The 24,414-nt window shown below is 45.4% G+C and overlaps 2 protein-coding genes across 3 annotated transcripts in view; both read right to left on the bottom strand.

Annotated features, from left to right (window-relative positions):
• The window catches only part of LOC135391489 (DNA polymerase delta subunit 2-like), a 113,008-nt gene that overhangs the window by 47,652 nt on the left and 40,942 nt on the right, over nt 1-24,414 (bottom strand). The window lies entirely within an intron of this gene.
• On the bottom strand, nt 12,541-16,864 carry LOC135390496 (uncharacterized). The gene is made up of 4 exons (XM_064620197.1): nt 15,541-16,864; nt 14,365-14,454; nt 13,755-13,804; nt 12,541-12,896 (listed from the first exon to the last, which is right to left on the bottom strand). Exons 1-4 carry the CDS (start codon nt 16,862-16,864, stop codon nt 12,546-12,548), a joined length of 1,815 nt encoding a protein of 604 aa, XP_064476267.1. The 3' UTR covers nt 12,541-12,545.

The following is a 24,414-nucleotide window of genomic DNA, read 5'->3' as shown; positions in this document are numbered from 1 at the left end:
GGAAACCCAGAAAAAACCCCAGACGGCACAGCCGGCCCGCGGATTCGAACCGTGGACCTCCCAGTCTCCAAGCGCACGCGTTACCGCTGCGCCACCGGAGCTGGTCCCTTCCGTACGCAGGAGGAGGAGGAGGAGTGTCGTTGGGAGGAACCCGAGAGGTCTGCCTGCCTGATTAGGCGGCATGTTTCTCGGGAAGGGAAAGGTGGTGGAGAGGAAAGGGTGAAGTGGAAGACCGAGCGGAAGATCCGCTCGGGGGGAGGATAGCTGCGTCCATGGGCCGACTTCAGGGGAACTGTGCCGGCATACGCCTATTACGCATCTGAGGGAAACCCAGGAAAAACCCCAGACGGCACAGCCGGCCCGCGGATTCGAACCGCGGACCTCCCAGTCTCCAAGCGCACGCGTTACCGCTGCGCAAGGCCGTTACGGCAGCAAGGAGTTTACGCGAACTCTTGCATTGTCCCTTTGTCCCTCTCCTCTTTCTCTCTCTTCCTCTTGCGGCCGTCAAGGGTGGAGGAGGTGTGTGCGCGTGCCGTCACTCGTTTTTACGACTTCGCGACTGTCGATATCGTTCTACAACCCGTTCACTGACATCGTTTATTTCCCTAACTTGCACCATGTCAGCAGAGACGATGGCGTGGAGACTGGGCTCTTAACTGACGCGGACATCATCGACGCCGCGTGCGCCGACTTGGCGACGGAAGTTCAGGCGACTCAAGCCACGAACCTGTCTCGCGATCCAGTGCCTTTACCAAGTGCATCTGATATAGCATCGGCGCTGGATGTTACAGTGCGCCATTTTTCTTCCGAGAAAAATGCGGATGCCACTCTTGAACTTGTGTCCGAATCAAAAGCGATGCTAACAGTCCCGCTAAAAGAAACAGCTGCAAGAGCGAAATACTGACTCCTTTCAACCTTAAGTCGCTTCATAATTTCTGTAAGTGAATTCTTGTGAACATATAAGTCTGTATTTCCTTCAAAGTCGTAACGCGCGGCCGTGACGCTCTGGGAGTTTTCTCCGCCGTAACTTCGGTTCGGCATCGGGAACGTAACGACGGTAGCGGCGGAGTTCGGCAGCAGTAACGATTTGAATTACGCCAATATAAATGCGTCTTGAAGTGACACCGGTACCGCGAACGTAAAATACCACTCGAAGTGCGTCGCGACACATATGCATGCGCTCCCTGCGCCCAAGCCCCCTTCCAGGAGAGCGTCTCCCGTTAGTTCGAACTCCGGTTTATTCGAACGAGTACCGCGGCTAGGGAGCCTCCATGGGTTGCCGCGGCTTCTCCGGAGGCTCCCTAACCGCGGCCCCCTCGAGTTCGAATTAACGAGAGTCCACTGTATATATATACAGAACTTCGTGGCCGTTTGATAATCCTTTTACCTCACCCTATATATATATGTATAGACTAGAAGTGATGAAGAGACTTGGGAGGCCACAGAAGCGTTAAAAACGGTTGCTACTTTTATTACATCAATAATTAAGGGGGTACTATATATATATATATATATATATAAAGAGGGGGAAAGCCATTAAAAAAATAAGTAAAAGATGCTAGACGTGTTTGAAATTCAAACTTACAGATTAAAATGGCTTCTATGGCTGCACGTAGAGAAACAGATACTCATTGAACGACGCGACATATATATATATATATATGCGATATATAGCTGAAATGAAAATTGAAACACAGACTACGAAGGTACGGGAAGTAAGAAAAAAGGGATAATTTATTTACATTTAAGATACTTGGAATGCTAGTCGACGTTTCGACAGTGGCACTGTCTTCGTCAGGACTAAAAGCGATATATAAAATATGCGATATAAAATATGCGATATATATATATATATATATATATATATATACTCATGGAATGATGCGACGAAACCAGAGGACACGTGTTTCGTCGTGTTTGCAGCTCGTCAGCTCTGGGTAGGTGCGCATGGTTCGGAATTGGCAAACCAGGGGTCACTCAGCGCGCGATATACACCTGGGAGGGTGACTGAGCACTCCTCAATGCCACAATGCAAGCCAGTGAATAATAATGAGGGGAAAAAAGCCATTAAAGAAACAAGTAAATGACACTAGAAGTGTTTTAAATTCAAAATTACAGATTAAGATGACTTCTATGGCTGCACGCAGAGAAACAGATACTCATGGAACGATGGTTTTGCCGATGAACGATGGAACGAACATGGGTTTGACAACTGGTTTGTCATTGGCCAGTTTGACATTTCGCTCTGCTCTCATGTGTGAACATTGCCTCAGCTCATGAAAAAGGAAAGGAATGTTGCTGCTTTTGTTCTACTCCTCGCACTGAAATAAATCATTTAAAATAATTGTACTGTGTGTGTGTCTTTTTCTTTCTTTTTGTAAGTAGCTACGGAATAAAATAATTGCACTGTGTGTGTGTGTGTGTGTTTCGTTTTTGTAAGTAGTTACGGAAGTGTGTAAATAGGAAAGAAATGTTGCTGCTTGTTCTACTCCTCGAACGTCGTTTGGTCGATCACTGATAAGTGGTATAAGGGTGGCTTTGTCCCGCTTGTTGTTAGGACAAACTACAACCCTCAGCTTGCCTCCTTTGCGCTTGGTGTTTGGGTTGACTTCCCTTTCTACCATGCCCAGAACCCAATGACCTTTCCTGACACGACCTCTGTGGTACTTCCGCTTGCCGAAGAGACTTTCGTCGATCTCTACGATCTTCCCCTTCCACCAATTTTACCTTCTGCTGCAATCTGTCTTTGAATGGCCACGGACACGACAGATCGGCACAAGGAGCCAGCGAACGATGGTTCGATCCGCTATTTTTCTGGCAGTTCTCGAACACTCCAGGGTTAAATACTTGTGCGTGTGCCGGTCATGAGCGAAGATATGCATCAGCTTCAGGGAGAGTCTCAGTGGAATCTTATACTTCCTGAACATGGAATCAGGGAAGACAGATTCCCGCCAGTTGTGGCCGTGGTTCCTGCACCTCCATCTTGCCGTACCCGTAGCCGGGCTGAACAGCGTCGCAGGACGATTGCATAGTCTGCAGCGCACGTCGCTACGCAGTGTACCTTGCTCCATGAGCCATCTAATGATCTCAGCTTGACCTAATGCAATTTCATAGAAATCGGGACGAATAGTACCACTCTATAATATCAGTGTCCATTTTCATGACTTTTTATTTCAGAAATTATGAAACTGATTATCTTACTTTGGGCAGAGATAACCTGCAGCACGTCTGAGCTGATCTCCATGACAGTTAAGCAGCAACGAGACTCTTTGGATGAAACATCTTCCAAAACAAGAGTGACACCATATGCGGTCACGTACAGTCTTTATAGTGCATACCCAGACGGGGTCTTCGACATCTTTGGGAAGACGCTTGAAAGAAAGCATCTTCCCGAAAAGCTCGAAGACTCCGGAGAAGACACCAAAGACATTCATTTCCTTGTGCACAATGGTCAATGTCGGCATGTAGTCCAGACAGTATAGAAATGGGTGAAAGAAAAAGAGAGCAATGAAGGAAGGTTCCTAAACGGTCTTACCCCTTTAGGAACCTACTGTCTAGACTACATGCCGACGTTGACCATTGTGCACAAGGAAACTAAGTACGAAGGAAGTCGTCAGCATACGAAGAACTACGGCGTAAGATAAAAAGAAAGAAGGAAAAAATATACTGTATTTTCCGGTGTATAACGCGCGCGTAATACAGTAAAAAAAAGTGCTCAAAAGAAGTCCTGCGCGTTATCTAACGGTGCCCGTAATACGCGGAAATATTTTCCTGCAGAGTTCCTTTTCAGGACGGTGCCGTAGTAGGGTCTTCAAGGGTGTGCTGTGAGTTTTTCACAAATCTCTTACGGTTAGTTGACAAAACCGGCGAAAGGACGATGGACTTCATAAAAGGTTAAAAGTGTGTGAGATCTGGTTGAACTGGACTCACCAACAAAGAATATAAAACGCTGCTCAGTTTTGAAAACGCACTGGACCCATTTGTTTTTTAATCGGGTTTTTCATGTTCTTGAACTTCGCACTTGGGGTGATTGAGAAGGGACACGAAATGGAAAGCGGAGAGAAGACTGAAGTATACTATGACACCGACTCTGTTGCATCGGTGTGTTTCATATAAAGCATATCCATGAATGATACACTGCCTTCTTTTATTGTGTATGCTGGTGGCAGTAAACTTGTAGCAGCATTGCGGTGCGCATTATACATCGAACTTTTTCCAAATTCGGCCCATTCCAACCGGTAAGCATTTTTGCTTGAACGTATATTGTTGGAAACAAACTCAGAAAACAAAGTGTTTTCTTTTAATTTTTCTGATTTCAACTCTGATGTCAACTGCTTATTTAGAGATCTTTGGCCGTGAGACATGGACCGAAGCGCTTTTTATTGCGTCTTGTCAGAGGATAATAAGCATATGTGGTCATAAGAACATTTTTAAAATCGAACCTTGTACTGCTTCTTGAAGCTGTTGCTTCTCGGTAAAGTAACCAAAATATCTTTAGGATTATAGACAAGAGGATGGACTTTGCGACAGGTCATTACCACATGGCTGTCGCGCGCAGTTACTTTTCCAGAAAATTTCGGAATGTGCACACAGGGAAACACGCACACACATATATACACAGGGTGTCTACCAAATTGCAGCCTTCAAATTCCCTGACTTTTCCAGGTTTTCACTGACTATTTCAAGCGAATTCCCTGACAAAAACAAAAAGGGAACTCGGAGCCTGCTCCTATGTTTTGATGCAGATCCCTTATAAAACAGATCATTTATTACGTATTACTGAGGCTACTCTACTTTTCTCCCTCAGAGCTTGCCCTATTGGCGAACAGATACTCATGGTAACGTTGCTGCTGCATCACCGCTCAACCACCAGTCAGCACAGTTGGCAAAATTCCCTGACAATCCCCTGACTTTTCCAGTCACATCAACATTCCCTGACAATTCCCTGTTTTCCAAGGTTGGTAGACACTCTGATACAAAACAACACAAAGTTTAATTAGCGTAGCTTAGTAACTTTTCGTCCCAGAATGGTGAGGACGCTATCGTTCGACAGTACGAAAAAGATCTTTCATGTGGCAATACCCAATACTGCAGATGTGCCTCGTTTCTTTCTAAGCGTCGGATCGTGCAGGGTAAACAAAATTTCAAGATATGTATGACAACACTAATCTTATAAATACGACTTCATTTACATAAAAAAGGGATGAAACAAAGTCCACTTGAATCAGAAGCAGACACAAGGGGGGAAAAATTCACGCAGCAGCGGCGGGTTCCGAAAAAAATAATCCTGCGTCCGGAGTTTCTCTTACTTCCAACGTAAGAAGTGGAAAGAGAGGCTCGCATTGTTCACTCAGTCGTCAAAACAACTAAAATAGCTAAATGGTACTTAATTATCGTTGCTTGAACTGATTTTACTTTAAGTATTGTTGAAAGAAAACAGGATTGGGTCACTCAGACAACAGTCAGTGCCACAGGCTACTCTGCATCGGGTTCCGGAAATAATGCATAAGCACTGGGCTTAGCCTATGGCCCCTGGTTGCAGAGGGCAGAAATAATGGTTCGGCGGGGTTCCATGCTTCCAAAAATACAGGAGCGGCATTGTGGATAGCTCATGAAACAGAACACGAGGGATGGGCAGCATTTAAATACATTGTATTTAGAATACGTATTTAAATACAGGCAAGAAAAATATATCTATATATAATATTTAAATACAGTTTTAGGCGTATTTATATTTAAAATACACTTAAATACACATATCTCATCCTCCCATATTTGTGAGCTTCTCTCGAGTTCCACATTGTAGCCTCCAGCGGGGAAGGGTGTCACGGTTAGAGGCTACAGGTCGGTCATCTCGTGTGTTCAGGGATTTCCGCTCTTCTAGAAAACAGCACAATGTGCGAACGAGGGCATCACCACCCTCGTCGCTTCAGTCTTGGAAGCGAGGAGCGAAATGAGAACTCCAATTTGGGAAAGTCTGTATGATTGTCTTTGTGTTCTGAGACGACGCAGACAACGTGACAAGATTAAGAAGCAATTCTCCAAGGCACTGATACCTTCTGCATATTTCCTGCAGATAGGTTAGAAAGATGCAGCGAACAACATGTCTCACGTTAGCGTGGGCGTAGGAATAAATTGTCCCGGGTTGCGGAGCATTTTGGCAAATGAAATGTTTGGGCGTACTTTTAGCAATGCGCTGAGGCAGTATCAGCCACGAGGACATGAGAGTGGAGCTAAACGTCTTACTTTACTTTCAAAGCTCATGCAAACGCAGTTTCAGCTCTTAATGCAAATAAATAGCAAAAAAAAAAAAAAGGCACACCATCGGATCGCATTCTGGATGCGAAAAAGTGGATTAGGATGAGGAATGTGTTTATGGGCAAGCAGATTACATAGAGTGAAATATTCCTTGGATAACAGCATTTAGAACTGAAGCTTTCTTTTGTTGTTTTCTTCTCTTTTGTTTCATCAACGTTTCAAGCGAACGAATAAAAAAATAAATCAAATGACCGCTGCCGTCTCGATCAAACGGTGTTCGATCAAATGCCTTTCGCCCAAATGTCCCGCGTTCAATCAAACGGCTTTCGACCAAACGACGTTCGATCAAATGTCCCGGAACCCTTACAAATAGGAAACACCCACACACCGTACAATTAGTTTCTTCCATAACTACTTACAAAAGGAAAAAAAGAGAGACACACACAGTACAATTATTTTCTTCCGTAACTACTAACAAGAAAAAAAAAGACACACAAAGTACAATTATTTTCTTCCGTAACTACTTATAAAAAGGGGGAAAAAAAAGAAACACAGAGTATAATTATTTCAAAGGATTTAGTTCAGTGTGAGGAGTAGAACAAGCAGCAACATTTCTTTCCTTTTTACATACTTCCGTAACTACTTACAAAAAGAAAGAAAAAGACACATAAAGAGTACAATTATTTTAAATGATTTATTTCAGTGCGAGGAGTAGAACAAGCAGCAACATTTCTTTCCTTTTTACATACTTGCATAACTACTTACAGAAAGAAGAAAAAAAAAGAAACACACAGTACAATTATTTTAAATTATTTATTTCAGTGCGAGGAGTAGAACAAAAGCAGCAACCTTTCTTTCCTTTTTCAGAAGCTGAGATAATGTTCACGCATAAGAGCGGAGCAAAACGTTTAACTGGCCAAAAATTTCGTGATGACACATCCATGAAGCATCAGCAGAGGCTTCAGAGAGCAGAGGCTTCAAGGTCGTAGCTCTACCGGAAGCAGCAGACGACAGCAGGTCATATATCCCGAGCCGAGCGGTACCGGTGCGCCATCTGTTAGACAAGAGCAGAGGCCACAGCGTTCCGCGTCCTGAGTCCTCCTATTGGCGCACCATATGGAGGCAGAGCCTCCCTCGCTCTTGGTCAGCAAAGTCAAGGATAGTCCCCAGGTCCCCTTATTGGTGGCAGATGATGTTATGATTGACCCAACTCAGTGCCCTAATGTATTCAATTATGTCTTTCGTGGCTCATTTCCTACCAAAGGTCAAGTAGCTCTTTCCTGTTGTAACTTGTCATTCGTTTGCTACTATGGATCCAGTACGTTTTCATACAATGGGATTGATAACGTAATCATTTCACGTACTTTATCTCCGAGCACTGGTTTTGATGATATTAAGACAAAGTTATTAAAAGGTACCGTCATGTATTCATCAATCATTCTCGTGTTTCTTTTTTTGTCACTTCATGAGGGTCATTTAGTCTGATTGGAAGGTAGGCAAAGTGGTTCCACTCTCTAAATCCAGAGTCAAGCACTGTGCCAGCAGCTGTCGACCAATATCTTTAACAAGCATTCCTCATAAAATACTCAAACACATTATTTGCTCGCACCTTCATGAACACCTTGAATTTTATTCCCTTTTTTTCCACATATGGCTTTAAGGAACATTTCACCTGCGAATCACAGCTGGTTTCTTTCGTTCACGATCTACATCTTGCACTTGACCGTGGATCACGTACTGACTGCATAATCATAGACTTTTTCAAAACTTTGGATAAGGTATCTCTCTCTCTTTTGCTCCATCAAATGCATAACCTGGGAACAGACAATAACATTTTAGCCCGGATCCACTCATTTTCACTAACTGCTCACAGTAAGTGTCTGTAAATGGTAACATATCTGATCTAACATCTATGCTTTCCAGCGTTCCTCAAGATTCAGTCATTGGTCCACTTTTTTTTCTCATCTACATTAACAACCTTCCGGATAAACTTTCCTCTTCTATTTGTCTATATGCAGTGCTGAAACTACTTTTTTAGTACTTCTTTAACTATAACTACTGCATCAAATTGTAGTTTAACAACTAGTGTAACTACATCACAGTTGCACTAGTTACAACTCCTTTGCAACTACTAGGATGAAGTTGTTTAACTACGTTTGTAGCTACTCCAATATTTTGTGTGTGTCGTTAGTACATCTATGATCCCTTAGGCATAGGAATCGCACTTCACCGGGATGACCGGTGTTGGGTGCATGGGGAGCGAGATGACAGTGAGCTCCCACACTCAGAACAACCATAGCATAGTACGTATCCCTCCATACAATACTGATGACCAAGGGGGCATAAGCTTTCTGAATGTGCTGTGTCTGTACGCACATCTGACAATGAATGTCTCCATTTCAAACTGCCTTTTTGGGCATGTTGGTGCATCACTGACATGAGCAAAAGTGCTAAAAGAGGAAAGGACGAACCACAAACACCGAGCACCCCAAACAACGTTGACACTCAGTGTTTGTGGTTCGTCCTTTCCTCTTTTAGCGCTTTTACCCATATCAATGTAATGTACCCATTACATGTCTAACCAGTCTAACTCAACCTGTTTGACCAATGCTCCAAAAGCAGACAGTTCTGTTACAACACGTTGGATACTACTGTTCTAACTCTGTCGAAACCTCTTCTCGTCCCACGCACTTCACACTCTTGTGCCAGGGAAAGCATGTGTCTCTGTGCACCTGCGTTGAGCACTGCAGTGCATTATGGAAATCTCTCCTCCGAATGACAATGCTGAATGATTTTTGCTGCCTGCATCAGATGCACAGTGTTGATATTTTGTGCATGCGTGTGATGCGCAAGATGAAAAAATTCTCAGAGTTCTCAGAGTTGTTGCAAATAAGCACAAAGAAAGAATGCCATGAAGGACATGAAAGGCTAAGTGAAAAAAAAAGCGAAGTAGTTGTAGCCAGCTGTAACCTAACTACTGTAGTTAACTACAAAAAATAGTTTAACTAGTAGTTGTAGCTACCCTTTTTCCAAGTAGTTTCTAACTACTTCTTAACTTCCTGGGAGTATTTTAACTACGAGGGGTGTTCAAGTCAAACCGGGACCTTCTCTCTCCTAAGTGTACAAATGGCTCGCGCTACTTTTTTTTCGTCATTTTCACATGCAACAGGCCTCCACGTTCACCACATGGTGGTCCAAAGTTTGTGCAAAACAGAAGACACGTGCAGGACAAGATGGCCGACAACAGGGTGAGCGCGCTCATCGAACAGCGAATTGTCATGAAGTTTCTCGTGAATGAAGGCGTAAAGTAATCTGAAATTCACAGAAGACTTCAGGCTCAGTATGGCCACGATACACTTAGCCACAGCAAAGCGTTTGAGTGGTGCAAATGGTTCCGAGACGAAAGACGGACCGAAAGACGGACCTTTCTGTGGGAACGTTGAACACTATCATTCATGAACATCTCCAGTTTCGGAAAGCCGGGCCTCATCACCAGAGGAGTCCTCCTCCTACAGGACAATGCACGCCCGCATACTGCACATCTCACAACAGGCACCTTACAGGAACTTGGCTGGGAGTTGCTGCCACATCCCCCTTACAGTCCAGACCTCGTCCCCAGCCATTTCCATCTCTTCGGTCCACTGAAGGCGTTCCTTGGGCGCTGCCACTTCTGCTGCGACGACGAGGTCAAGAATGCGGTCCGATCATGGCTGCTATGTGCCGGTAAGGATTTCCACGCTGCTGGCATCCAGCCCTCGTGAAACGCTGGGACAAGTGCATTAGTGCAGCTGGAGATTACGTTGAGAAATAAAACTGATTTCTCGCCTCTAAGTTCATTTTACTTTTGCAAAAAATGAGAAGTCCCGGTTTGACTTAAACGCCCCTCGTACAAGTACGTAGTTAAATACTACACATCCCTGTGGATGATTGCATTGTGTACCGTAAAATGAAGAACAACTGTGATGTGGAATTATTACAAATGAACCTTAATGACCTCGCTACTTGGTGCATGATTTGGTATAGGACCTGTGCTTCGCTAGAGGCGCCACTAGCTATTGTGCTACAGCGCACCTCGCGGAAAGCACGCGCATAGTCATGCTGTGGAGTGACGAGGCGAGTGTGTTGTGTTTGCGCTTAGGTATGGTTGAAATCTTCTATGCTGATTTTTTCTGGGCTTGCATGAGTTGACACACTAATAATAATTGGGAAATTTACACGTAAGGGGGGTTTGCAACATGGCTAGCTGCATGCTGCACGTGTAGCCAGGTATAGGGCTGCGAACAATTTCGGGCACCTGGGGTGCTCAGCAAAAGCCTACACGCTACTACATGAGCTACCGATACTGGCAGTGCATGAAATGGAAAAATCTATATAATGCAGTGTTCCGCATATTCGCCACTCCAGCGAAGCCGTAGCCACCTGGTGGCAATTTAGAAAAGCTGCGAGTGCAGGTTCAAGATTGCGTCGGGGCACGTAAGCAGTACAGCGGTACAAGCTTCTCTTGCTTATGGACAGAATGCCGGCAACAAAGAATGTACCGAAATCGAAAACAAGAATGTTGCAGTACGAATTTCTTCTCAGCATGTTGGAAATACGCCACGCTTTCTTTTCATCATTTCCTAATCAAGGAGAACGGAACAGCATTCTCATATGTGTTGACCCATCGCAGACTTTCGTGATCAACTGTGTCGCCATGGTTTCACCTTAATATTAATCATCGGAATATAGAACAAGGAACCGGCATTTCTTTGTCTTGCTGACATGTATGCATTTTCAGACCTCATGCAAAGTAAACAATAATATCACCGTACTAATGCGGCCTAGACAAGCATCCACTATGGGTGTTCTCTGAGAGAGAAAGCTTCTGTCTGGTGTCGCACAACACGTATCAACGAATGACTCGCAAAGATAAAAGCATCAACCAAGTACGTGACTACCAAGAGCAGTGCAGAAAGAGAATACTTTACTGTGCCAGAGCATGTTTGCAGCGCTCAGATTTTCGCCGCACAGCATATGGCATGTTCAATAATTGCACATGTATGGTGTTCAGTGAAGACACGGTGTCAGATATACGCGTGTGTGCCACGGGTTTTCAAAATATGTATCGTTCACGTATGCCTTTGACATGCAGTCACAGAGTTCTGCAAACGTCACGTCATATGAGCACGTTTTGTCATCACCAAACGAAACAAAGACGTGTTCTCTTGAGTTCTTGCAAATGCCCATGTGTACGTTAACTTGTTCATCACAATTTTTTATGATTTCTTGTGCCTCAAAGTTCGCCTAGAGACACTACACTTCCAACGGAGCTGTTGTTCATTTGCAGCACTCACATACTACGGGGCTATCGGAGGAGAAACTCAAAAATGGTATCACCTACCTTGCAGACTACTAATCCACATTCCATAACACATGCTAAGTCACTACGTAACTAATCCTGCTTTGCCTTCTTCGATTCTAAAATTGCCTCCTTCGTTCGCTCGACTAACGTTTGTAAACACACTCCGACGACGTAAACTTCTTTGTCTACTTCTCTGAGTTTAACTGGCACAGTATGAGATGACCAGAAGACAAAATTAATTCCTTTGTCATGAAGCACGTCAATCTGTGCATATTAAAAACTGAAACAGATTAACAATTCTGCCGACAGCGCAGTCCCTATGCTCGAGCGCGAAACGGCCGTTCACCGCACTACGTGGGGGGCGCCAGTTTCTCAGGATACACGGACTCCTTCATAAAGCAGAGCTGCGACAACTTCGTCAGTAACTCAGACGGAAGGGCAGCCGCGCTAGGGTGGTTTAGAGGCCTTTCCGAGCCACCACAGCTGTGCTGTGCTTTCAAGCGTGTTTGCGGTTCCCTATTACGCGTGTAGGCCAGTCTTGACATAAATGTTTCGAGGTTTTGGACTGCACTCAGCTGTAGCATGTCAAAGCCATCAAATAACTTCACTCCTGGTGTATGATAATAAAGCACCGTATCACTCATCAGAAATTGCAGCTTACTGCACATTCGGGTGTGAAGAATTCTCTACGGCTTTCCACCAAGGCCGCTGAAGCTATGTGAACTCTGAAACTGTTGTAACTCAGCCCAAGTACAGTCAATAACCATGCAGGACACGTTCAAAGACGACTGTGTGCGTCGTTATTCCCTTGAAAAACAGAACACAACAACCATGCGCTCCAGCATCGTCTTCCTCGTTACCGTTGCCCAGAAAACGACGATACAGAATATATTCGACGACACAACATTTCCACCCTCTTAAGAAAACCCTTTACACTCAAACTAACTTAATAACCATAACGTTCAACTGGCTTGCATACTCTACTTGATCGACGCACTGGCAATGCACTTTGAACAGTTCGCTCTTCACCATTTGGTACGGACGGGCAATGTCGTTGGCCTCCATCCTTGCTTCCGGCTTGCTGTTCCAGTGGTCCTGGATCTGGTTGATGTGCGGCATCTTCGTCGTTTATTGGGTGTCTGCTGCGTAGCTGGTCAGCATGTCGACGAACCGTTTCTGAAGGCGTCTGCACAGTCACCATTCTAGCTCCAGAGGTCGATTTCACGATACCCGGCACCCACGTGTCTCCGGTGCCATAGTTACGGGCAAACACGCTGTCCCCAAGAGAGAACTCATTCTTGCCTTCAGGTACTGCAACGCTGCTGGGAGGAAAACTGAGATCCAGTCGAGAACGTAGTTGATACCCGAGCAGGAGCTCTGATGGTGATTTTCCCGAGCTTCTCGGTGTTCTTCTATAGCTGAACAAAATACGTGCTAGAGTGATGTCGAGGTCACTACCTCCAGCCTTCTTCAATGCATCCTTGATGGTGCGCACAGCCCGTTCTGCCAAGCCATTTGATTGCGGGTGAAACGGTGCAGACCGTAAATGTGTTATGCAATTCCTGCGCACGAATTCAGCGAACTCTTTGCTCGTGAATGGTGTACCGTTATCGGTGACCAGAGTCCGTGGAATGCCAAAACGGCTGAATACTGCACGCAAGCTTGTGACCGTAGATTCCGACGTTGCATGTCGTAATGGAATGGCTTCAATCCACTTGCTGTGTGAATCCACGATTACTAGGATCATCCTGCCTTGCACTGGCCCGGCGTAATCCAGATGAATTCTAGACCAGTTCTCACCAGTTGTTGGCCAATCGACTGGTTCACGTGTCCTTGGCATTGGTGCAGCTTGAATGCACGATTGGCACGTCTGTGTGATGCGCTCGATATCCTTATCGAGGCCTGGCCACCAGAACCGCGATCTTGCCAGCGCTTTCATTGCTGCTGTTCCTTGATGCGTCTCGTGGGGCCAACCATCCAAGATGTACTTCTTTATCTGGCTCAGTTGAGGATCCGCAGCAGTGGTAGCTTGCAGTTCAGTTTGACTGACTGGTCCTTTGTCCAGATGTTCTAATGCTAGAACATACTCCGGCAACTCGTTCTGTGAGTCATCGTCTTCCTTCATGTATAGGGGAAGTCGACTAAGTGCATCTGCAGTGAGTAAGGTCTTGCTGGGTCTGTACTCCAGCTTGTAGTGATACCCGCCTAAAGCCCGAATCCCATAACAAGCGACACGCGGCAGATCCACGCGAGAAGCGACAAAATCGACGTCACTGCCGCCACACGAGCGTCAAAAAAGCTTTGTCGCGGCTCAATATTTCTGCATCTACTCCCAGTAGATATTTGTAGCATGTCGCTGAGTTCGTTGCCTGTTGTTTGACAAAACCAGCTAGATTTGGCGGCGTGAAACAAGAACTGAACGCGTGGGCAAGGGAGAGGGTGGAGAGGGCAACCAACAAAACTAGCAGACGAAGAAGTGGGCGGGGCGTTGGGTACTTCAACCGCAGCGCCACTGCGTTGCGGCGAATATTACATAGCAACTTCATTACAATTTCTCCTCGTTTTGACGAATGAAATACTATTTTTGGTATATTTATGGCAATATACAACTTAGCTCGAATAAAATAAGCATTGCTTCTCCAAAAACATCATTTCTCGGTGACGAAATGTCGCTGCTCAAATGGACCAGGAAGTCGTGCCATGACCAGACGCGACAGCGACAAATTCTGCAGCGCGTCGCGTGTCGCTTGTTATGGGGTCCGCGCTTAAGAGCAGTGACCAGCGTTGGATGCGTGCTGCTGCCATGACCGGTGTTGGACGATCCGATCGAAGCAAACCTACCAAGGGTTGGTGGTCAGTGACCAATGTAAACTCCCTACCAAGCAAGTAATCCCGAAAGCGCTTGACTCCGAAGACTAGCGCCAGCGCTTCGCGCTCCAATTGAGAGTAATTCTTCTCAGCTGATGTTAGCGTTCTAGAGCGGAATCCGATTGGTCTGTCACTTCCATGCACTCTGTGAAAGAGTACCGCTCCCAATCCGTAAGATGAAGCATCGCATTCCAGAAGAAGCTCCTTGGTCGGATCGAAATGCGTCAACACCTTGGCATTCACCAACGCCGTCTTCGCTCTATTGAACGCTTCGCCTTGCTCATGTCCCCAATGCCATGTCACTTTCTTTTCCAATAGGTGGTAGAGTGGTGCTAACATGGTGGTCATGTTTGGCAGGAATCTACTGTAAAAGGTTAACATTCCTAGAAAGGAACGTAACTCGCTGATGTTCTTCGGAGGAGGCGCATCTTTGATGGCCTGAAGATTCTTCTCCATGGGGTGAATCCCCTCTCCATCTATACGGTGTCCGAGGTACTCCACCGACGTCCTCTTAAAGCAGCATTTTTGCTTGTTTAGCTTCACGCCATGTTCCCAGAACCGTTGTAGGACCGCTTCGAGGACCTTGTCGTCGTGTCCCCTCTCTGCGAGAAGGACGTCATCTAGGTACGCTTGTACTCCTGGGATGCCTTGAAGAATGCGTTCTATGGTCCCCTGAAATATTGCCGGTGCCGATGAAACTCCGAAGGGCAATCTGTTGAAGCAGTAGAGTCCACGATGAGTGTTTATGACTGTCAATTTCCGCGATTCTTCATCCAGCGGAATTTGATTGTACGCGTCACGGAGATCTAAAGTCGTGAAAAACTGTCCTCCGTTGAGCGACGCGAACAAGTCCTCGAGCACAGGTAGTGGGTACTTCTCGACGGCGCAGACGGGGTTCAGCGTCACTTTAAAGTCTCCACACAAGCGAACGCTGCCATCCTCCTTCAATACCGGGACGACGGGTGTGGCCCAATCTGAATGCGTTACTGGTGATATAACCCCTGCTTCTACAAGCCTGTCCAACTGTGTTGATACTTTATTACGCAGCGCGTATGGCAATGGTCTCGCCTTGCAGAACTTAGGCACTGCACCTTTCTTCAGGTAAAGATGCGCAGGGGGTCCCTGTATCAGTCCCAGACCCGGTGTAAACAAGTCTCCGAACTCTCGCAGCAACGCTTGTAACCCTTGAGACTGCTGACTTGTACTCTCTCTCAATCCTGAGAGACTTAAAACAGGAATCCCTTGTAGATTTAGCTTCTGAATGAGATCTCTGCCGCACAAGCTTGGGCCCTCGCAGTCTAATACTGTCACTGCCGCCTCCACTGTTTCTCCACGGTATGAGATCTTCATTGGTATCTCTCCTAGGACTGGCAGTTTTCCAAGGTAGCAACTAAGCTTAACCCGGGCTTTCTGAATCCGTGGCCAAAACTGAGAATGTTTCTCGTACACTCCTCTTGGAACAACGCAAACCGGTGAACCTGTGTCTATTTCCATGATCAATTCAACTCCTTCCCAGCTGAACTTTCGCCTTACCGCTTCCACTAAACCTTCCTCGCACTGGACTTTAAGCGTCCATATCTGTGACGTCAGACTGTCTGTGGAATTCTCGGTATCTTCGGGTACCTCACCAGTTACTGCCAGAGTCCTTCCTTTACCCCTCTGCGGCTTTTTTCCACGCTGTCTCTGTCGGGACCTGCATTTCTTTGCTAAGTGGCCTTCCTTACCACACTTATAGCACGTGGCGTCACGAAATTTGCAGTTATCTTCGGAATGATCCGAGCTACCGCAACGTCTACATTCCCTTGCTTTGCCCAACTTCTTGCTTGAGCCGGCGTCTCTTTTGCCTTTAAGCCTATGCAGTCCATCAGGTGGCTGTTCTCGCGACAAGTTCTTTGCGTCATTATCCGCTGCCTCAGCTGCAAATGCAATTGCTTCTGCCTGTTGCAGTGTGAGGTCCTTATGAGCTAGAAGCTGCTTTTGAACGTTCTTCGATCTAACTCCACAGACTATCCTGTCTCGGAGCATCCGATCCAGCATTGTCGAGAAATTGCAATTATCTGCAAGCCTTCTGATCTCAACAAGAAATGTCTGAATGGGCTCTCCCTCCAACTGAGAACGGTTGAAAAACTTGAAGCTTTCCGAAATTTCATTCGGCGTCGGATCGTAGTAGGCGTCCAGAGCGTTCACCACCTCGCTATACGAAAGCGTGTTCGGCTTCCTAGGTGCTACTCTTCCGCTCAAAACTTCAATAGCCCGTGTGCCTAACGCAGACACTAGCAACGCTCTCTTCTGTGACTCACCTGTCACATTATTTCCCTCAAAGTAGGCCTCTACTCGAACCAGATAAGCGTTCCACTTATCTTTCTCGTCTTCGAACGTCGGCAGTTGGTAACTCATTCTGAGACTGCGTGTTTCCGTTGCTTGTATGGAATCTCCTGTACTCAGTGCTGAAGTCTCTCCGTCTCCGAACATCAGTATCCCATGCTCGGTCGCCACTGTTGTATTCAGCCCAAGTACAGTCAATAACCATGCAGGACACGTTCAAAGACGACTGTGTGCGTCTTTATTCCCTTGAAAAACAGAACACAACAACCACGCGCTCCAGCATCGTCTTCCTCGTTACCGTTGCCCAGAAAACGACGATACAGAATATATTCGACGACACAACAGAAACAGACCACCAACACAGTTGCGTTGTGGCTTTTTTTTCTCTCTTCTTTTGAATTGTTTATATTGCTTCATGAAACTTTTCCAACTTGCCCTTAGAACTGTTTATTTTTGTGGCTTGTACAGACATGTAAGTGTATATGTGGGATGCTGGGAAAACCATGACTTGGGTGTTCCACCCACGGTCACCCGTACGCACCCTGTCTGGGCTCTCAGCACAGCCAGAGCGAAGGAAACTTCTGTGACTATGGCATTGCTTCCAAAGTCTGGACGTGTGACAGTAGCTGGGCCCTTCGCCTACTTTGTGGGAGTATCCATCGTGCCAATTGCTCATGTCTCTAGTGCATTGGCGCGTTATTCCACGTCCGTGTGCGTTAATCCGCGGAACAGACAGGGCGTGGCCTCCGGCACAGTGCCTGTAAGCTTTTACAGTGCGTGCTATGCCTTGCGCAGAGACGACTGTCCCTCACGCGAAACTCTGCGCCAAAAGCAAAAACGACTGAGAGACTGAGATTAGATGTGATTCAGTAGCCGAACACCCGAAAAAGGTCCGTCATCTGCATATGTAGAAAGTAGATGACATACGAGGCATGCGAGATTGTGGTCGGACTCCACGCAAACAGACAAACAAATATGAGCCATAGTTTGGGCCAAGGGACATCAGATATGTAGTTATCCCCATCCCACAACATCTCCCACGTCCTTAACTCCATCATATCAATTTCACGTTTACTTCACATGTTGTCGTAGCATACTTTACTTTAAAACAAAAGTTTGTTTTGTGCTACCTGTGTCCCCGTTATGTCTGCTTTGTCACGACTGGTCACCGGCCATCCCAAACGTTTTCGGGTGTCTTTCGGACTGGGAGAAGCACACAAATGTAATCAGAATATTCCGAGAGGTTACAGACATAATTGCACGTGTGGCAGGCAATGCCGTGCATCAGAAACCCATATCTAATGACAGCACCTTTAGACATTCTTGCGCGGTTACCTAAAAACAACGATTTTTAGGCGAGAGACATAAGTGGCACACATTTCAACGCGGAGTAGTAGATGACAAAGCACCCACGCATTACATCACGTAACAGCAAGCGCCGCTCTCCAGCGAGCACACCCATCGGTATGACCATTACGATCCTGAGAAACTGGCGCCACCAAAGTGAACGGCCCCTCCGCGCGTGTTTCGCGCTCAGTGGGCAGGCATGATCAGTGTATAGGACAAGCGTTTGCCGAGAGGAATGCACCTCCACCCGATTGGACATTGTGTATGACGTCATGCTCAAACCTCATTGGAGAAAATCGCCGGCAGCATCGTCTGCTGCATGGTCCACTGTCTGTCTAGCTCCACGTCCCGCTTGTTTATGTGATTGGTGTGTGAACCACGTTGTTTCAGGATTGTGTCAAATTTTTTTAGTGTAGGAACGGGGAAAAAGGTGCACAACTCGCAAAAGTCATGCAGGATTGGGAGTCACTGCTTCGCTTCGATGGGTGTAACACGAGAGGAAGGAAGCGCTGGTGCACGAGTGAAGGTGTGGGAACAGCACTGTTTTCAGCTGTCATCCAACGAAAATGCAAGGATTGCAGTGACAGATTGGTGTTAACGCTTTCCTCAGGAAATTAAAAATTTTCCTGCATTTGGGGGGCAAGGATTGGGTGCTATCTTTGAACCCCACACTTCGGGGTGAAATGGGATGCTACTGACAGGTTTGGGCATCGTTGGTAATTTTGTCCAGCCACATTTGGCCTTTGCCCAGCACGTTGCTTGCAATCAAAACTGTAAAACTTTATTATATAACTATTCTTCAGCCTCCCACACCTTACTATTTCTTTGATATGAAGTTTACATCACATGTGTATATTATACACATGCGACTCAACAGTGTGCACTCAAAAAGGGTACAGGAATAAACACCCATTATTCTCCACCGTCTCCACAATAAATTATCGTTATTCGCACGAATTAATTGTTGATGGACAGGGTGGCATCGGCTGAATGGTCAGACCCTATGTACATGTTGTTTTAGAATATGAAATTCACTCTGTCACTGCAGCACACCATACCTGCAATCCTTGCATTTTCGTTGGGTGACAGCTGAAAACAGTGTGGGTCAACATTATGTCTTGTATGCTGTTGTGACCCGCAACTTCACTCGTCCACCAGAGGTTCCTTCCTCTTGTGTTACACCCATCGCAGCGAAACAGTGACTCCCAATCCTGCATGACTTTTGCGAGTTGAGCACCTTTTTCCCCGTTCCTACACTCGAAAAATTCGACACAATCCTGAAACGTGGTTTACACATCAATCACACAAACAAGCTGAACGTGGAGATAGACAGACAGCAGACCATGCAGCAGACGACGCTGCCAGAGATTTTCTCCAATGAGGTTTGAGCATGACGTCATACACAATGTCCAATCGGGTGGAGGTGCATTCCTCCCGGCAAACGCTTGAGTATATAGGAGGCTATGGCTCGGGAGACCTGCACTCGTCCTCCATCTTGGAATTTCGGGACTCCCCCTATAGTTCATTGGAGTCGCGAATTGCGCGTCTGTCATATTAACAATTCCTATTCCCTACACTAAAATATACTGAACAAAAATATTGCTTTGGCACAAGGCTAAGCAAATTCATCAGCATGGAACACATGTGGAATATGTCGCACATCTAGGGCACAAGTGTGATCAGAATTCGAGTATTCCATATATTTAGGTGTACTTAAGTATTTTTATTCATATACGTATTATTACTTGTGATATATGGCACGCCAGGTCCATGTTATCTTCACTAAATTGAGGTGCCCCACTCAGAAGGGTGGCATGACTAACACGGCGTTCATTGAGAGGAGGTTGATCATTGATTCCATGTCTGCACGTGTCCCCGGAAATTTCGTCAATGAGAATTATATCACCTTTTTTGCACATGCTTCAGCAAGCCAGAGTTCACAATGATTTAGAAGTATGTAGCCCAGCCACCTAACGAAATGAAAAGTAGCATGCCCCCTGTCAGTCGCGTCCATGTCGTGATGTGCTTGGCAGTATGCATCAGGAGAGGCCGTGGATATATAAAAAGGTCTATTTGCAAAATCGCTCTTCTTGCTACTGACACACTGCATACGACAGTTCTCTTCGTTGGTACTCACTTTTCACTTGGTTGCAACACGTCTCTAAAAGTTTGCACTCTCCTCACCGTGAAATAAAATGTGACGTACATTGTAAATTTCTAGGCGTAGATGAACTTATTCAATTCAATGAACTGATGATCTAACGTTCTCTCCTATCCTTCCCGTGTGGCTTTCCGAGAAACAGGTTACAAGAGGCGTGGATATCATCGTGTATCGATCGTGTGTTGTGCAGCAATAGTTGCCTCACAGCGACCATAGATTAGGATTTTCGTTTTCCATGGCACAACATACGAAGAATTCGACAAACAGAGAATGTCATAGCTAATGAGCCAGCGAAACAGAAGAGAGCTACGGATTGCCGCCGCGACAGCAGATGTATGCGCGCTCCCGCCACAACGTGGCGCTCGCGTCGCTCCAAAGCTGTAGCGCAGCTCGCCTGTATGGAACTTAATCTATCGAAATGTAGGTGCATGACTGTATCACGTTGTAACACAATGCATGCAACATACTAAATTAACAATGCCCACTTGAATCAGTGTTGAACTAACCTCCGAGTTTTCATCTCATCTAATTTGTATGCAATCAAAAAATGTAGGAACTTTGTCAAGTGCGGTCAACAGAAGTGATAAAAAGATAGGAGCGCTGAAACTACTGTTCATTAACGTACAAGCTTTCTTGCAGTTAGTCTGCATTTTGTCAGGTACAAAAGAGCTGACATCTCTATATAATATATGAAGTGGCCACATGAGAACAGAGAGGTGGGGACAACAAAAAAGAAAAAGAAAGAGAGAGAGAGAGAAAAAGCATGTACGCTCTGGAACGGGAAAGAAAACCAAAAGTTCGCAAATTAAAAAATAAGAAATACCAGCCAATGTCAGGACAAGGGAATTGGTAAGAAAAAGAAAAGAAAAGTGGCAGAAATTGCTCACACAGGTGCTGAAACAGCAGGTACTGAAATTCATGTACTTATTAGTTAATGGGAGAATTTTGCTTAATACGGAGACGTTCCTGGGGCCACAGCCGAAGAGAAGGACGTGGCACAAATATCGCCTCTCTTGTGCCGTTTTTCGCAAGAACAAATGGTTTCAAACGCTGGTTTTTCGTCAGAATAATTGAAGACCGAAATGGGTTGCCTGTGTCAGTGGTATCTAAGGGTTACACCAAAAAATTCGAGAAAGCTCCGACTGAGCTGTATAATGACCGACTTTCAGTATTGACCTTTCTGGTATGTTGTCTATAAGTGTATGGTTTTGTGCAATGCTTGGTATGTACCCCTCCTACTTGCACCTTAGGACCTGCAGTATGCCTTAAAGTAGCACAGAAGTCATTTTTAACATCCTGTTCTCTTCCTGCAAATGTTAAGTAGTTCAGTAAGATGCACCATGAGATGAAATTCACACCACAGAGTCCAAATTATCGCAGAAATTGAATTTAAAGTACGCTGCAAAAAACGAATGTGCGCAACGGCGGTGGAGAGCAGTACCAGCCTGTAATCTGCCTGGGACCTCGCACTGACGCTACAGAAGCCACGCTCGCTGATTGGTCTAGACAAATGTTGTCTGCTGCTCAGCTGTCGTCTGCTACTTGGCTGTTCAGGGTTCTGAAAAAGCCTTGCTCCTGGCTCGTTCATTATTCGGCCACTCCTTCTGTCCTCAATTCTCTGTGGGAACTGACAAAACTGGTTTACGGTGGCAGAGGGAGAGGGCGCTGACCCCCACTGACCAGCGATCCAGAACAAGTTCCCCCTATAAAGTCATCGGTGACGTGGCATCATACCGTCTCCTCCTCGTTATTGGATTTTTTCTGGGGAAGAAACTGCAGACATCAAGACCTTTCACGCTATTCAGTAAAATGACACACATACTTTGATCAGACGTCTTAATTTGAATTTTAATTGAATAATCTGACGAATTAATCTGAATCAGATCTGCAGCACTAAACGATAAGATGCTTGGTGCTCAGTGTGGGTGGTTTTTCTTGTGAGAGCAGGACCTTGCAAATTAGAGAGATAGCAACTGTGACTTTGTAACATATCTGCATCGCATCGGCAAAGTTTTCCACACGCTCGACGTACCCACAAAATGCACTTGAGCAGAAGCACACTTTTCTTGTTCAAATGTCACTCACAATGTGGTAATAAGCTTGCTAACCCAGTCGTCATGCGACAACTCTTAAGTCGCTCTTCTGAATGCCTTTGATCCATGGCTGCCGCAGACACCTTAAGAATCCTAGAGGAGCTAATTCTACTTGTTGCTTTTGAACGATATCTACTGTTGACCATACAACACCTTAGAGGCATCACAAAACTAGAAATTAGAAATTATCTATATGTCCTTCAAACGACCAGCGCAAGTAAGTGCATTCCCATCTGGCATATATGAACACTTGCGTTTGTTTTGCCAACCAGCAAGCGAGATTCGTTGGAGATCACGCAGCAATGACGTATTTCATGGAAGCTCTATTTATATACAATAATCGCTCAAAAAGTTGCAAAGCAGTGCAGACGTCTGTGAGAAACTATCTGAGGCTTACATTTTTCTATTCGATTGGGTGGTCTCTATGTGTGCTTTGCACAAGAGCAAAGTCATGCTCTTTGTTTGCACTTCTTTACACTGTCCCTTGCAGTGCACTTTCTGATGAATCGAAGACAGCTACCATTTACACTCGTCCCAGAATCCCCCAGTACAGTTAGACTGCCACCATCTTCGTGCATAGAGACATGAAGCCTTGCAAAGCCGGAGCTGTGATTAATCCACTGACAAGTATACGAAGGCACGTACATGTCGCAGTGCCCCGTCGAGCACGCCTACCATATTTACTTGGGTATAAGACAGACATTTTTTATCCAAAAAACGTAGCGGCATCGAAGGGGTACGTTCATACATGGGGGAAAACTGGAACCCAAAACTCATGGTACCCTTAACTCCGTTTTATTCTCAGGTATCTGTGGCGATATCCACGGAATCTAATGTTGCGATGCTCTTTCTCCCACACCAAATTGTCTTCCCTTCCATCAAACATGGACAAAATACTCCTCCATGTTCATGGCATTCGTTGTTCACCCCTTTTGCACCAGGCGGTCTCTCCCATTGACTGCACGATATGCTGGCTCGCGCTGAGCGAGACGAATCACCAATGCTACTAAAGTCAGGGTGTGTGATATGTGGGGAACAAGAAATATACAAGCGTTTCCGTGCTGAAGTTGGCGGTGTGCGCAATATGCGAGTGTGTCCAATATGCGAGCGAATGTCATTCATCATAAAGTATGACTAAGGCCATGTGTGCTCCAGAATGAATATTTTTTAAAAACTTATTTTCTTTCTTTCCTTTTTTTTTTCACGTGGTAGTGTATCAAACTGGGAGAATGAAAGTCAATTTTGGAGAGAATGATATGGGCGTTCAGAATATCACAACCGTTTCAGTACATGACTTAAAAAAATTCCAAGGAGCTTAGCACCGCTTTACACTCTGTAATCTGCTGCATAGATTAATGTGTATGAATTACTGGGCATCTTCACCACTTTTTACACCAGTTATGAAACATCAAAAGTGACTGGTTAAGATTGATTTGATCATCCACTGATTTCACTCTAGAATACAAGACGCAGTCGTCTGCATACAATCTTATCTCTGAGGAGACTTCTCTAACAACATCATTCATGAATAACAGAAAGAGCAGTGCCCCAGCACAGATTTTTGGGGGACACCCGACAAAACGCTAGATTTGGTTGAATCATGTCTATCAAACGAAACAAACTGGGTTCGCAATGAAAGGTAGTTCTCGATCCAGTACGCAATCCTATAATTTCTAATTAATGCTTTTAATTTTAGAATCAGCTTAGCATGGCATACCTTATCAAAGGCTTCATCAGATCAATGAAGAGAGCGTCAACTTGGGTTTTGTCATTAATCGCAGATGCAAGAAAGTGAGTAAATTCCAACAATTGTGTCACGGTTGAAAATCCCCTGCGAAAACCGTGCTGATGAGAAGATAAAATTGAATGTGTTTCTAAATAATCAGTAATGTGCTTACATAAAAGATGTTCAAAGACTTTGCACGATGTTGAAGTTAATGAGACAGGTCTGTACCCAAGCAGCACAACGTACCGAAAGTCGAGTGCAATAGGGGTGGACGGTATGTGTCTTATCAATGTTC

This window comes from Ornithodoros turicata, chromosome 4 (assembly GCF_037126465.1).
Source record: "Ornithodoros turicata isolate Travis chromosome 4, ASM3712646v1, whole genome shotgun sequence".
Taxonomy (NCBI): domain Eukaryota; kingdom Metazoa; phylum Arthropoda; class Arachnida; order Ixodida; family Argasidae; genus Ornithodoros; species Ornithodoros turicata.
Note: the sequence above shows the minus strand (reverse complement) of the source record. Positions and strands in the feature narration are given on the sequence as shown.